The following is a 14,180-nucleotide window of genomic DNA, read 5'->3' as shown; positions in this document are numbered from 1 at the left end:
GCGTGATCATTGGCAGACTAAACCAACTTTTTACGAGGTTGTTAAAAGCCTAAGAACTACCATAGGATAGCCATTTAGCTAGGAAAGAATGAATTCTTTTTTGATTCTTTTCGTAAAGGAATGTCTCACTGTTCAACTTCAACAAGGTGACACCGAAAACATCTGGATATTTCTCAACTTTGTAAACACAGCTATCGCGTGGTTTTAATCCCGCCTTTTACATTTACGCGCCTTTTGCATTTAAATATCTCACAAGTATACCATAGAGGTATTTAATATAACCTATAGAATGATAAAATAATGATAACAAACTAAAAGAGCAATAGCTTGCACACGTGAACTCAGTTGTCGCTGTCCACGGCAATGACAGCAATCTCTCGACGTGCTACTTTGCTAATACGAGTGGACCTGTGAACTTGGCTGATCGATGAGTTAATTATGATGTCTCTTCGCATTCATTTTCAACACACATAGCGCCTTTAGTCTTCCACTGGGCAATGGCTCGATAACACATGCTGACGACGGCAACCCCGTCGGTACGAAGAAAAGTCGAAAATATTTCAACGTATACGTTGCGGCATTACTTCGGAAAGTAAAACGTCGGAAAATCGATATTGATCGTTGCCATATCCATAGTTAATCGAGGGACTGCTTATGAAACCTTAGAACTTGCAAAAGCGAGAACAATGTTGTTGCAATCGATGTTGAATTGACCGTGACCCTGCACAATCTTTTGCTTTCCCTTCGCACGGGTTCGCAAATTAGTTGCGCATAATTTAATCGAAGGATTTGATTGGTTATCTTCTCGAAAAAAGGTGTGTTTTGTGCAGGGTCAAGGCCAAAAAGACGGACAAAAATATGAAACAAAGGAAAAGGTCCAGTTTTATAACCATCTCCATGCATTAACTATACCATATCGATTTGTATTCAACTGAGTGAGTGACAAATTGGCATATCTTGAAAAACCGATATTGGTCGTTGACTACGGAGTTGATAATGTAAATTGGCCACCGTACAGGGATTCTAAGACGTTTCGAGTGTTAGCCTGCCCTTCGTCAGACCGAATCGAGGAATTATGGGTTGTGTGTAGTTTTTTTATAGTATAGTAGGAGCTACGCTATTGGTGGTAACATGGCAACGTGAAAAACAGGAATACATTAGTTACATGAAAAGCGTTCGTTCACACCGTGGGGATTAAGGCTAGGGTGCCGATTTGGAAGATGAATTTTTGTTCCAGATGTTGAGAAGACAGAGAAGCTGTTTGTTCCAGATGTTGAGAAGAATGGCAAAGATGCATGTAAGCCAGTCGCTCGTCATTTTAATCTCTCTAACCACTCCAAACAACACATGACTATCTGCGGCCTTTTCCTACATCTAGGTACGACGGAGAGCCGCAAGAATCTGGAACAAACATTCATCTTCCAAATCGGCACCCGTAATCCCCACGGTATTAACAAACGCTTTTCATTTAACTGATGTATTCCTGTTTTTCACGTTGCCATGTTACCACCAATAGCGTAACTCCTACTCTACTATAAAAAAACTACACACAACCCATACTAAGTTGTTCGATTCGCTTTGACAAAGGGCTAACGCTCGAAACGTCAGCTTTTAGAATCCCTGTAAGGTGGTCAATTTACATTATAAACTCCGTTGCTAAAAACTAAATTTTTGTGTACTACTTCCCCACCGACGCAGCACCACAGTTTCTTTAGAAACTACCCCCTTTATTGACTTGTTGATTAGTTTGCATCTGAGTGAGTGACAAATTTGCATATTCTGACCCTTAACGATAGTCGCGTATCTACGACTAAAAATGATATTCGCTACTGTAAATAAACACTAAAAATCAATAAATTAACGGCGTGGGAAGATTTACAATGCATGCATCGTTCAATCAACTATCCGCCGTAAGAATTAATGACTGACACTCCAAAGGAGCCCGATGAAACCTCGTAAAAGAGAGGCCTAAGATTTTTGCCGGATTTGCAGCATAAAAGTTGGATTGTTTTGACAGGCTTAGACATTGTGACGTTCGTCTACACCTATCAACGAGAAATTCTTGTTTAGGACGGACGACTCATCTTTCATTAAATCAGTCTGAAGACAGAGCTTGTTCTGCATAAGAGATGACTTAACCATAACATCCTTGCTCGACAGGAGAGTTTCGACCGCAAGTTGCTGCTTTTGTTTGGGTTCAGTGTCACTCATCTGAAGGGATAAATGATCTAAGCCTATCGCAAAAGCCACATCGTGCTTATCTTCTCCCAAGAAAAATCGAAGATAGATTGGCGTCAAAATGAGAAGTAATTAAATCGTCAAAGAAACTTGACAGCCACTGCCAACCGACCAATCCGAATTTCCCTTAGTTGTTGTAGGTTAGAGAATCTTTCTCGTTCTGTCCCCATTCTCCCCTCTGCTCTTCGGTTCGCATGGGTGACTGAAGCAGGCGTATCACTGACTTAAGAGGGGCTGCTAGCTGTGTATCCTGACAGGGATTAACTTCAATAAACTTTTTTCGTGAAAATGGGAAGACGAGCACTGAATCAAGCTGTTAGTATATTGACCACTGTCAATATTGTACTCTATTCAGACAAAAAGTGGAACTAATAACCACAGCAATTCCCTGCTTTAACTTGCTGTGAAAAAAGAAATTAAGTAAGCTTGGAAATGATCAACATGTCAGCTTCGATGGCAATGTTACTCGATTCCCTTTTAGTACTTTACTAGTAACCACACGTCCTATCAGCTTATTGGCGAAGTTATTTTAAACCACAACTTACCTTCTTGAACCAAACAGAACGCACCAGCTTACATATGACTCGGAGTCTAGCAAAGGGCAAAGTATTTCTAACCTGTCAATTGAGTTACAGTACTCGGCACTTATTAAACCATCTCAAGACGTACATGCTCCGATCCTCAAACGTCGGTCCTATACGATTTGATGTCTTTCTCAACCCTTCTCCTTTGCTTCCAAAGCGGCTGTCGAACGCACTTCAATAATCCGAGATTACTACTATTCTTAAGTAACTTTTTAACACTATTTGTACATTTATGGCCATGCAAATAAAGCTTGTTGTCTTTGTTGTCGTATTTCTTGGGTCCTCTCGCAGTATTCACTTGCTATCAGTAACTCCTAGTATAACATTACTTTGTACCAGTACTTATACACCCTTTTAATAAGTCTAATGTATGCCGTTTTCCGCTAATGACGTCAAACTCATGCTCTTAAAATTTATTTAGAAATGTACAAAGGCTTCAAACAAGAAAAGAAATCGGAATAGTTTTAGGCCTTTGTACATTTCTAAATAAAATTTGAAAGCAAGAGTTCCGAAACGACGTCATTAGAGGAAAAGGGCATATATCAGACTTATTAAAAGGGTGTATATCTTCTGCCATGTTCAATTATTTAAATGCGTGAATCTATAAGGGTATTATGGACGGCTGGTGAGGTTATTTCTCAAAACAAAGCTTAAGGCGTGTTTTCTTCTGAACATAGTGGCGTGAGAAAACACACTTTTAAAATGAATTAACAAGTCATAAGAAATGAAAGTCAGAACGGCACCAGTTTAGCATACCTTTACACAAAGGCGAATCCGGTTGGACGCTTAATCTCTTTTCCCAACGTGAAAAGTTGAAGATGATTCGGTTTAGTGTCGTTTGAATTCGGAAACTTTCGCAAGTGAAGTGAGCATCACTTAGACTTTGCACGCCCTTATAGCATCCCCAGTTTTCATATTAATAATGTTTTACATGACAAGTCAATGATCCATAGCTGCTACGGTATCCATTTTACAATACGCAGAAGAATTCTAATTGAGATTCTTCTTTGTACTATTTTACCATACGCCCATCAAGAGGAGTGGCCATGGAGTTTTCATTGATTCAATAAAGTATTGCCACCAAGATATTGACTCTCTGCGAAGGATAAAACAAAAAATGTTTCTGGGGCGGAGGCCCTTGATGGCGTATTTTCCAAACGTAGACATATCAAAGAGATTTTGGTTCTAAAAGATGATCTATATCGTTCGTTGCTTTTGTTAGTGAATCGGCATCGACAAGAGCTAGATCATGAGGTGGCAGCGATCATTCTCCTGTTCACATTATTAAAGATGTTAATGATATTTTGCAATCGTTCCTGGTTAATTGATAAACAATTTACCCCGAAGGCCACCACTTTAAATGCATCAGCACTGCGGCAAACACTGTTTCGAGTCGCGATCCACCTCCATAGGAGACGATCATTTCGAATGTTTGGATAGTGTTGAGGAGCAGGCATTGCGCAGTGCAGAGAACACTCCGCGGCCTCAAGGCAATGTGGCATGGGTTCGTATCCCAGACTTGGCCTCACATGTGGGTTGCGTTTGTTGGTTGTCTTCTCTGCTCCCACGGAGGTTTTTCTCCGGGTTCTGCTCTGATTTTCCCCTCTCCTCAAAAACCAAGCTGTGATTTGATATGAGTTGATTTAATTTCTGTGAAGAGTCACCAATTATTAGTGCCCCAAGGCTAAATACACTTGCCTGCCCACTTGAATAAAGTCCATCATCATTGGACGACTTTTGCCATACGCCCTTCAGGGGAAGTGGTCATGACCTCTGTGGGTAATTTAAAAAAATCCCGGCTCTATTTTTAGTGTAGTGAACAAGACTGATCTGATTAGAGTGTTCCAGCCCTTAAGTATCTCCCTTTCCTTACACAATGGATGCTTACAAACTTTCTATCGATAAATATGGGATGCTATCATGCACTATGGACTTTTAGTATTTAGAGGGGTTTATGTCAAGGGCAACAACAAAAGGAAAAAGGGGTCGTTGGCAAGCCGCAAATATCGCAAAAGTCGCAAGGATTTTTTTAAGAACAAAATGCGCTCTACCACGAATCCACGGCAACTGTCGACGTAAGAACTAATTTAAGGTAGAAAAAGAAATAAGCTTGGGGCGAAGACCATCCTCTGCAAGGGAAAATATTGCAAAAGTCACAAGAATTTAACTTCTTAAGAACAAAGTGTGCTTTCACACGAATCGTAAATGTCGCAAGAAGGATTAATTTACCACGAAAGAAACAAAGGGCAAAGAGGGCACTGCATGGAAGCCCCAAATAGAGCAAATATCGCCCGCCAAAGTTGAAATTAAGATGAACACAAAATCTTCAAACTCGGAGACCAAAAAGGCAAATATGTTATTAAGGACAAAATTCTCTGTAAATACACAACGGAAAATACAACCAACCTTTCAGATAGTAATAACAACTTAGTCCCGCAGTGCTTTCCCTTTGCCATTACTTTTTCACATTAGATAAAGAAGCACTCACTTGCCTACTTCTTTCTTAAAGCGACTACGCATTTTTAAGTAGGAGAGGAGACAAATGGCTTTTTCTTTCCTTCAGTGATGTTCTTCTTGGCTCAATAATCGTTCAGGCGCTACTACTAATTCACATACCGCGATCGAAGCGATTGCATGAGGTAGCCATCAATTTCTATGATGATAAAAAAGCCAGGCTTGGAACACCAAATGTAAACCAATGCTATAATGATTCTAGTGCTTAGGTCTAAGGTCTTAGTTTCCCGGACACCCGTTTTATCATATTTTTGCGTTATTTAGCAACTATTCACCGAAGTGGAGGTGGCTAGTGGTGGATATTTACCGAGCCGCGATTAGTACATGCTAAAACAGTGGATAGCGTTAAACGTACGCGTCGATTGCCTACTCAAACTCTGGATATCCTTTGCTATTCACCTCCAAGCAATTCGCGTGCGAAAATGTTGTAATCTTTGCAGGAATAAATTATTTAAAATCATCTTTTTGTGCTATATTATCTCAGTGTTTTAGTATACACTTAAGCAACTATTCACGTCAGTGTCGTTGGCTAGTGAAGGATAATATTTATTTACCTCGTCGCTTCGCAGCTCGGTAAATATCCACCTCTAGCCACCTCCACTTCGGTGAATAGTTGCTAATTATTGCTAACACCTATGTTGTCCCTGCAGACAAAATCCTTGCGACGTTTGCGATAAATTTTGCCAGCGATTTTCAATTTTGGACATATCTGCAGATTGAAGATTGCAGATTGCTTCAAAGAGGCATTCAATATAATACTTCAATTAGTCATCAACTCATGTTAAAATCTGGCTTCAGGTGAGTTTTTTGCCTCAGCAATGCCTCCTTTTACAAGAGAGGACAATGCTGTTAACTTGTCTCAAATCTTAAGATCTTTGAAATCTTTTGAAGACATGCATAGAGGATCTGGGATAATGGCATCCTAATTAAATTAAACAAGTCAGTAAATCACATTCTTTCGGGCGGTGCGCCCTTACGAGGGAAAAGCCACGGAAATTCTGACAAGACGTCACTGAGTTTTTTCGTATTTTAAGACACCCTAAAAGCAGTTTTTTAAATTATCTGATCTCGAAATACTATGAAGAGCTTCAACAGGGAACTTTCGTGTCATAAGAAATGCCAAACCCTTTTGCTTTCGAAAAGCTAATAAAATATGTTCATATTTGATCGAATTAATCAAATAGCACCCGGCACTTTTGGACAAACAAAATCAGCTCTTGAATTCGTTGCACGTAGCTGTCTTTCTATGTATTCTTCCAGTCACTATAAAATAACACATAAACCGTCGTTGCGTAATCTATTTAACAAGTATAATCCCACAGATATGGGACACGAGAGAGTTTGCCTTGGGGTAATTTCGATATTTTGATTGACAATTAGTTCCAAAGGGTGCATCCTCGAAATGGGCGTATAAATCTTCAGGTTAACGTTTTCTTGCATGAACGTGCACAAATAGAATACAATAGGTATCCTTTTTCTTGTTCTTCTTCCTTTGAAACTACATGTAATGCTCTAGCTCCGCGGTCATTAAAAACGGTCGCTTATTTCCAATTACATACAAACTTTATTTTAGCTTGGATTTCAGAATAGTCTTGTGGCTACTGATATCTCCGAACAAATGACATTCAAGAGATAGAACACAACAACCAAAACAACTTTAAGAATCCCAATAATTGGTCGTAGGCAAACTAGTTTGCTATTTCGCAAGTGCAGCCGAGAAGTTGAATCAGAGTTCTACTAGGATCAATTTCAACGAGTGGTCACAACTGGTCTTGAAGTCGCTATGTTCGGTTTTACAAGGCAAGCGCCCTAACCTTACCCCATGGGCATTCCCCCCCCCCCCCCCCCCCCCACTTATGACCTCCTGTGTCATGTGGGCATGTGGGTGATTGCTACAAAAACTGTTTCATAGCATTATATATATATATATATATGGTGGGCTTCTGAAAAAAGCTGGACAATAATGCACGAGCCAATTCCAGTCACCAAATGAATGATCGGAAGGTCATCAGTCGAATTTTCCTTATTATCCTCAAGCAAGAGGAATAAAGGGGGAAGAGAGGGCACCCCGGATACATGCTCTTTTCAATAGGTAATACGTCACAAGTTATTTTTAGTTCTACCCCCAGGTTGTACAGCTGCCAAGGGGAATAGGCAAAAGCCAATCATATGGCCGGAATGTGTTCCCTGTGGATAGCCCACGCTCAGAGAATACATACCCGCCATATGATTTGGCTGTTGCTTGGGATCTTCACAGCACGGGAGTCGATCTAAAACTGGTGACCAGGCGGAATGTGCTCTGTGCTATCTGTTCCATGGCCACTGAAGCGCTCTTTAATTAAGGGAAACAGTCGAATAGGCATTTGTTTGATTACATTGTCATGTTTTAAAAAGGCTGGGTTTAGATGTGGTTTAATGTCAAGTGTTTATGGCGCCCTTCAATGTTATTGCTATCTTTTGCGGCGACCTCTCTTTTCCAGGGCGCAAGGTTAATTTATAATTATAAAGGCTGTGCACAAGTAAACAGTGCTTTCATATTCGTAAGATAAACAACTTCTTGTTGCATGAGCTACATTTTATATGTTTATCACGTTGTGTCCTTGAGACTGGATGACGTAACTGTTCCAAACTTATGTTATTAAAAGGTTCCTTTCAGGTCGTAATCAGGCCTCTATCGCCATTTCTAGTTCTTCCATCAGACAATTTCACTGGGCTAATCCAGCTAATTCCGTTAATTTCCTGCGATTAGTTAAGACCATGTACACAAGGAAATGAATGCCCTCTTTTCCCCTCAATGTTAATGTTTCTGGGTTCGAGTGCAAAAACCAACTGGTAAAACGCAACATCATGATTGAAGGGAGGTAGGAGGAGGGGTACCCTATCAATGGCTTTGATGTGATTTACGTGCTGTTCTAGCGAAGTGTTACAACTATTTATGACCGAAGTAGCGGCTAAAAGTGAAAACGGTTCAGCTTCAGTCAAGTCAAGGGAGAAACACTGACCTTGTTGGCACGATCGGATCCCCTGCCCGCATAAAATAATTAGTCATTGGTTATTGATTTAAGTGCCGTCGTCGCTGCCTTATTCAATAAGACACTAAATTAATAATCTGCCGGTTCACTCTAACATGTCGGACATTCACAAAAATTTCATTGTTCATGAAACGCCCGTTGAACAAAGAAGTCATGCAAGCATTGAATGCTTCTTTTTATATGGGTTTCATTCCTTTCTTTTCATCTTTAATCAGTCGATTATCATACCATGATGGTAGCTCCACGCAATGAAGACAGAAGCTCAGTGTGTACTAGGTGTGGACCTTGATTTATAGAGATAAATCCCTGGCCATCTCTCCTTCGACTCATTTGGCAACATTGCGATAACCTAAATTCGCAAGGATTATGTCTTTCAGATGTATTTCATTGGAAAATCATTTAGTTTAGGAACATTGGTTAACTTAACAACGCCGACGGCCAACGTCACTTTAAAATAAACATTTATTTTGCGTCTGGAGTTTAAAATTTCCAGACTCCGCTCAAGGCACTGCTTTTTCGCGTATACGTTCCTTAATTTGTTTAAAATAACAACCGCTGAGAACTGTAATTAAACGCATGCGCAATTGAAAAAAGTAAACGGAAATGTAAAAACGTAAAAGAAAACAAAGATAGCGTAATAGAAGCTAAAATGTCAATTTAGAAAGAAAGAAAGAGAAAACAAACGAGTAGAAATCTGGATCCTAATTCGCAGTTTAATTAATGCTAATTTCAAGCAGTCAAACAATCCAGTCCTGTGGGTGCAGATTAATTCACAATGTCTTACCCTGAATTGATTTGAAATATTATAAAAGGAGATCATTGAGGTTAAGAGGGGTCGTAGATATTTTTGTTCTTTGGCCATTTAATTATTAATTAATGATCAAGAACAACACACGAACACCGGTAAAAAACATAGTAAAACGCATATTAATAGCTTACGTTTCGAATACTACAACATTCATTTTGAGAAGCAATATTCCGTTAGAAAATGCGAAACTATATTTAAATCTAGTGGAAAACTGGAAACTATATAAAGAGAAAATCTAGTTTCTCTTTATATAGTTTCAGTATTTTACTCAGTCAGGCCTGTAGTTAAATTAGCTTAAGAAGGCACCCCTTAAGTTGGGCAAGTCAAAGCAGAGGGAAACGGATAGCACATCAGCATAAACTTCAAAAAACTTGAACTTCTGGAAACCGGATGCGAATGTCGAGGAAAAAAACGACGTGAATCTGGATAAAGCGGTTACTAATAGAAAACACGCTAAGTATGATAAAAAAGATCCATGAAATTTTAGAATTCGCACTTTTTGTGCCATCGTCCAGACCGAAGTGATCAATTTAACAGGCGCAAAAGAGGCGTTCACTCGAAGAAAATTCAGAGAAGGCATTAGGAAATCATAAGGTGCCGGATGCATTCCCACCAATGTGGCCCGGGCTCGATTCCCAGACTAGGCGTCATATGTGGGTTGAGTTTGTTGCTTCTCTACTTTGCACCGAGAGGTTTTCTCCGGGTACTCCGGTTTTCCCCCTCTCCTCAAAACCCAACATTTGACTTGATTTACGTTAATATCGTTAATTTCAGTTTTCAGCGTTCCTTTCGTTTAAGGATGACACGGGTTATACTAATTTACCTACTTAATCAGGGTATTGACGTCGAGATATTCACGCGAAAGCCAAGCTGATTATTGAAAATGAGCTTGACTGTGTGTGCAGTTAAAACTGACTGAAAGTCTAAAGAGAGAGAGAGAGAGAGAGAGGATCATGCGCATGCGCATAGGATCAGAGGCTTTGGTAACGAGATGGTAAATGACGCTTCTGTAGGAAAATTGTGACCCTATATACCGCGATGATTTGTGAACAAGCTTCAATCAAAAGGACCTTCGAATTCCCCATTTCACTGATGAACGTTGACAAAGAGATTTAGCAAATCGGACCCAGACTTCTCGCTTTATTCTTCCATTATTCAATTGTTTGACTGCTTACAGGTTCGTGACAACAACCAAATGCTAATCGTTTGAGCATTCCTCTGACATATTATATACTGTTGCCCATCTTCTATTCAATTCAGCAATTCTCTTTACAACGGTGAGCTGGTCTCCCGAACGTTGGGAATGCCTTACGTCTCTTTGAAGAGTCTCAAAAACGTTCACGCAGCTTAGAAATAAAGATAAATAATCAGAGCCAAATCCATCCTCGCCTCTGGAGAGAAAAGTAATGAAATCTTTATGTTTAAAGTTTTTTTTCGAAAGGTTTTTGATGTCCGTATTGTCCACGGTATGGTCCTTGTTTTCAATATGCAGAACGAGTTAAAGAAATTTATCGCATTTCTCAGCCATTCTGAGAAATGTTCTACGGTCTTCCTGTAAAAATCTTGACAAAACTGTAATTACTTATGCTTTTTTTCTTAGAGTTTTTTGTATCAAGTCTCATGACTGAAACAGATACCAATAAAGAAATGATACAACTTGCTTTCGGTGGATTTTTTTTACCTTCTTCTGAGGCCCAGCTTTTGACACTTGACGCATCCTCATACACGCTAGGTCAATTACAGTAGAAATAACTCGCCCAAAAGTAATATTAAGTTATTGTTCAAAAGTATAACAAGTATAAAGTACCCATTGCTTAAAGCAAAGGAAAAGACAAAAGCACTTACTAAACTTCCTACTTGAAAATAAGTTAGTTAAAATTGGTTACTTACGATGTGGAGTGTTCATTATCGCTTTCGGCGACCATTGAAAGCGAAATTGACCCTCCTATTCAGATCTATTGTCATTCAAATGTGTCAGTCAAAGAAAAAAAAAAGAACCGACAGCCAAAACGGCCTAGGTTGGCTTATCACTGATCTTCGATAAATGTGCGTAGCATAATGCCACAATGATTAAGGCTTATGTAAACAACGACGTCTTTAGATTCCCCTACACATTTCTTTGTCTTCTGTGCCAATTACTCATTTTAGATGTGGTAGTATTCCAGTGCACTGTCATGTAGGGTCCGTATTAGAAAATCAATTAATGAAGCTGAAAAGGGTGACACATGCAGTTTTACAAACATTCTTTTGTCATTCGAATGCACTAACCACTGGAACAAAAGGAAACTTTGTTTTGGTGGCCAGAAATGTTCTGGTTTTTACATTGCACAACGTAGTGCACGTGATATCTGTGCCACTGTCAGTGACATCTGCGCCACTCTAGTAGGAGGGGGGGGGGGGGGGGAGGGGCTGAGCACGAAGTCATCAGTGTAAAACTACACACGATATACTTTAAAACTAAAACTGCTAAATTGTAAGAACATGCACACTACACTTGTCGCAAGCGCCCCCGTCATCCCGTCTTACTAAGTCAGTCAGATAAGAGGCGGATCCGAGAGTCGAAAACCAGACAAAACTGAAGCCTTGACCCGACAAATCAAACAGATACACTTTGGAAAGTGTATAGAGAGACACACTAGCACGGATCCCTTCTTGACTCAGCTGGAACATGGCTGGAACGGTATTGCTATGGCATTACATGAAGTCACGTGGGTCAAAGTTGTTGATATTGGCTAAATCAGAAAAGGCAGGGTAACGTGCGCCATCCATTTCACTGGCCAATCGGTTATCTGCTCTCAGTTGGTGATTACGTCCTCCAATAGATGAGCCGCACTCTGGACAGCGGCCTTCTTCCATAGCTCCACCGCACTCAGTGATACAGTAGATATGACCTGTGGAATCAAAAGAACAAGCTCTTGCCTCAGCCTTAGATCTCCCCAGATGCAGGATCAGAGTTCAGGGGACATTTTCTGAAATTGATTGTCTGTATACCAAGAGACGAGTTTTGTTAAAGTTGTAGACAGAGTGCAAAAGGACACTTCATGACGCTTATTGAAATCGGCGGGCATCTAATTACTTGAATTTCTGGACATATCTCTGGTACTGAGGTGAAGGTACATTTTATTTAACGTCGGAAAGTTCCTTTACGGTCTAGAGGGTACTCTCCTAGGAGCTCTCATTTTACCCCCGCCCCCTCCGCTTCCTTTCCTTCAGTGCTCCGTTTTAAGGGTATTTAAAGCCACCTGAAGCTACACAGAATGGAAAAAAGTCGAAGCAAGGATGTGATGTCGCTAGGGATCGAACTTGGGACCTCTCGCACAGAAAGCCGCACTCTAACTAACTATGCAATTCTTACTCCTCCAACCCTTTTGAACACACAAGCACGAATGAGTATCGAAACGTGCGTCTTGAGTCGTAAATTCGTAAGTTACATTCAGTACTCTTCACTTTGCTTCGCTTTTATTGTGCTACCTCACAAAGATATATTGCACAGTGTCAGTGGTCTAACGGTTTAGAATTACTAACAATAATACGATGCTAAGGAATCGTGAAAGGCTCCTGGGCTAGTAGATAAGTCGATAATAGATTGAGGTAAACTGTTCCAATTTAGCTTCTGCTTGTGGTAGAAAACTGTATTTATACAAAGTGGTATGAGCTGAGAGTGGGATATAGTGTTTACAATGTGTGTGTCTTGATCTCCTGGTGGGCTTCTGCAGTGATTCCAGGAAGGGAAGTGCAGCCAGGTTATTTAAGCCTTTGTTAAAGAGAGTTATTCCGTCCATTTGTCTACGAAGCTTTAGAGGTGACCAACCAAGTTGGACATCAGAGTTTGAGAGATCGTTCCCATCAGTGTTTAGGTGAGTTATCCAGTCTATCTTTCCAAAATTGAGGTCCCCCAAAATGTGAAATCCAGGCTGGTTAAAAACGTGGGTGAGATTTAGTAATAAGGTCGAGCTGCTTTCGTAGACTTTGCATTTCATCAATAGGTTGCTGCGGGGGACGGTAGAAACTGCAAAAGTACTGTGGTTGTCCCTTTAAGAATATTTTAGCCCATACACTCTCAGATGCAAAGTTTTCCAGGTCAGGACAAGGAATACGGTCCAAGGGAGATTTTATTGCAAGTAGAACACCCCCTCCACTGAGAGACCTGTCCTTTTTGAAGATGGAGAAGCCCAATTCATGAGTTCAGGGTGTAGATGTCACATCTGAATCAATCTTTGTTTATTGAATAGCAATGACATCCGGTACTTGGACTTCAATAACGCCTTGTAGATCATTCAATTTGCCACGAATTACTCTTCAAAGTAAAGTAGCATCAAGTCATGCCTGGTTGCAATGTGAACCTCAATGGCTAGGCTAATCTTTCGATGTAAGGTAATTGACAGCAGTTTGTTGATCCTTTGCGCGTCGCACTTATGAAACATTGAGACTTTTTTCACTATCAAGCCAACAATCCGTCATTTGTTTTATTACACATAACATGAGAATTTTATTCCATAAAGCTCATTTGTACAAATCTATACGCCTTATTTTCACATGTGGAAAAGGCTTATACAGCCAATCAGAATGGCGTACAGCTATTTCACATGTGGAAGTATAACCAATCAACGATAGCGTAAAGGCGTTTCCATGCCAATCACTCGTGCATCTCGTGCGCCTCGTGCAAATCGTACTATGTTATTGAATTAAATTAAATTTGCATTTGGTTCTATTGTTAGTGAGTTTTTGTTTCTAATTTGCGTTCAGAAAACTATTTTAATGAAAATTCTCGTCTTATGTGTAATAAACAGTTCACGACATAGAAAGTGCTTTGCACGGGGTTTTATTCACTCGTTGTTTTTGTCAAAAACCCTCACTCGCTCGTTCCTCGCTCGTTCGGGTTTTTGACACAAACAACTCGTGAATAAAACCCCGTACGCCGCACTTTCTATGACGTAAAGTATATATTCTGTACATACGCGGGGGATCCAATGATATCTCTTCGGGTTTCGGCCCCTGGGCCGA

The 14,180-nt window shown here is 40.2% G+C and overlaps 1 protein-coding gene across 1 annotated transcript in view; it reads right to left on the bottom strand.

Annotated features, from left to right (window-relative positions):
- Positions 1-10,307: 10,307 nt before the first annotated feature.
- LOC138005153 (NFX1-type zinc finger-containing protein 1-like) overlaps positions 10,308-14,180 on the bottom strand; it is a 60,514-nt gene continuing 56,641 nt past the window's right edge. Inside the window, exon 16 of the mRNA XM_068851428.1 lies at positions 10,308-12,067. Coding sequence (XP_068707529.1) covers positions 11,871-12,067 — 197 coding nt within the window. The 3' untranslated portion in view covers positions 10,308-11,870. The remainder of the gene's footprint in view (positions 12,068-14,180) is intronic.

This window comes from Montipora foliosa, chromosome 6 (assembly GCF_036669935.1).
Source record: "Montipora foliosa isolate CH-2021 chromosome 6, ASM3666993v2, whole genome shotgun sequence".
NCBI classification, from domain to species: domain Eukaryota; kingdom Metazoa; phylum Cnidaria; class Anthozoa; order Scleractinia; family Acroporidae; genus Montipora; species Montipora foliosa.
Note: the sequence above shows the minus strand (reverse complement) of the source record. Positions and strands in the feature narration are given on the sequence as shown.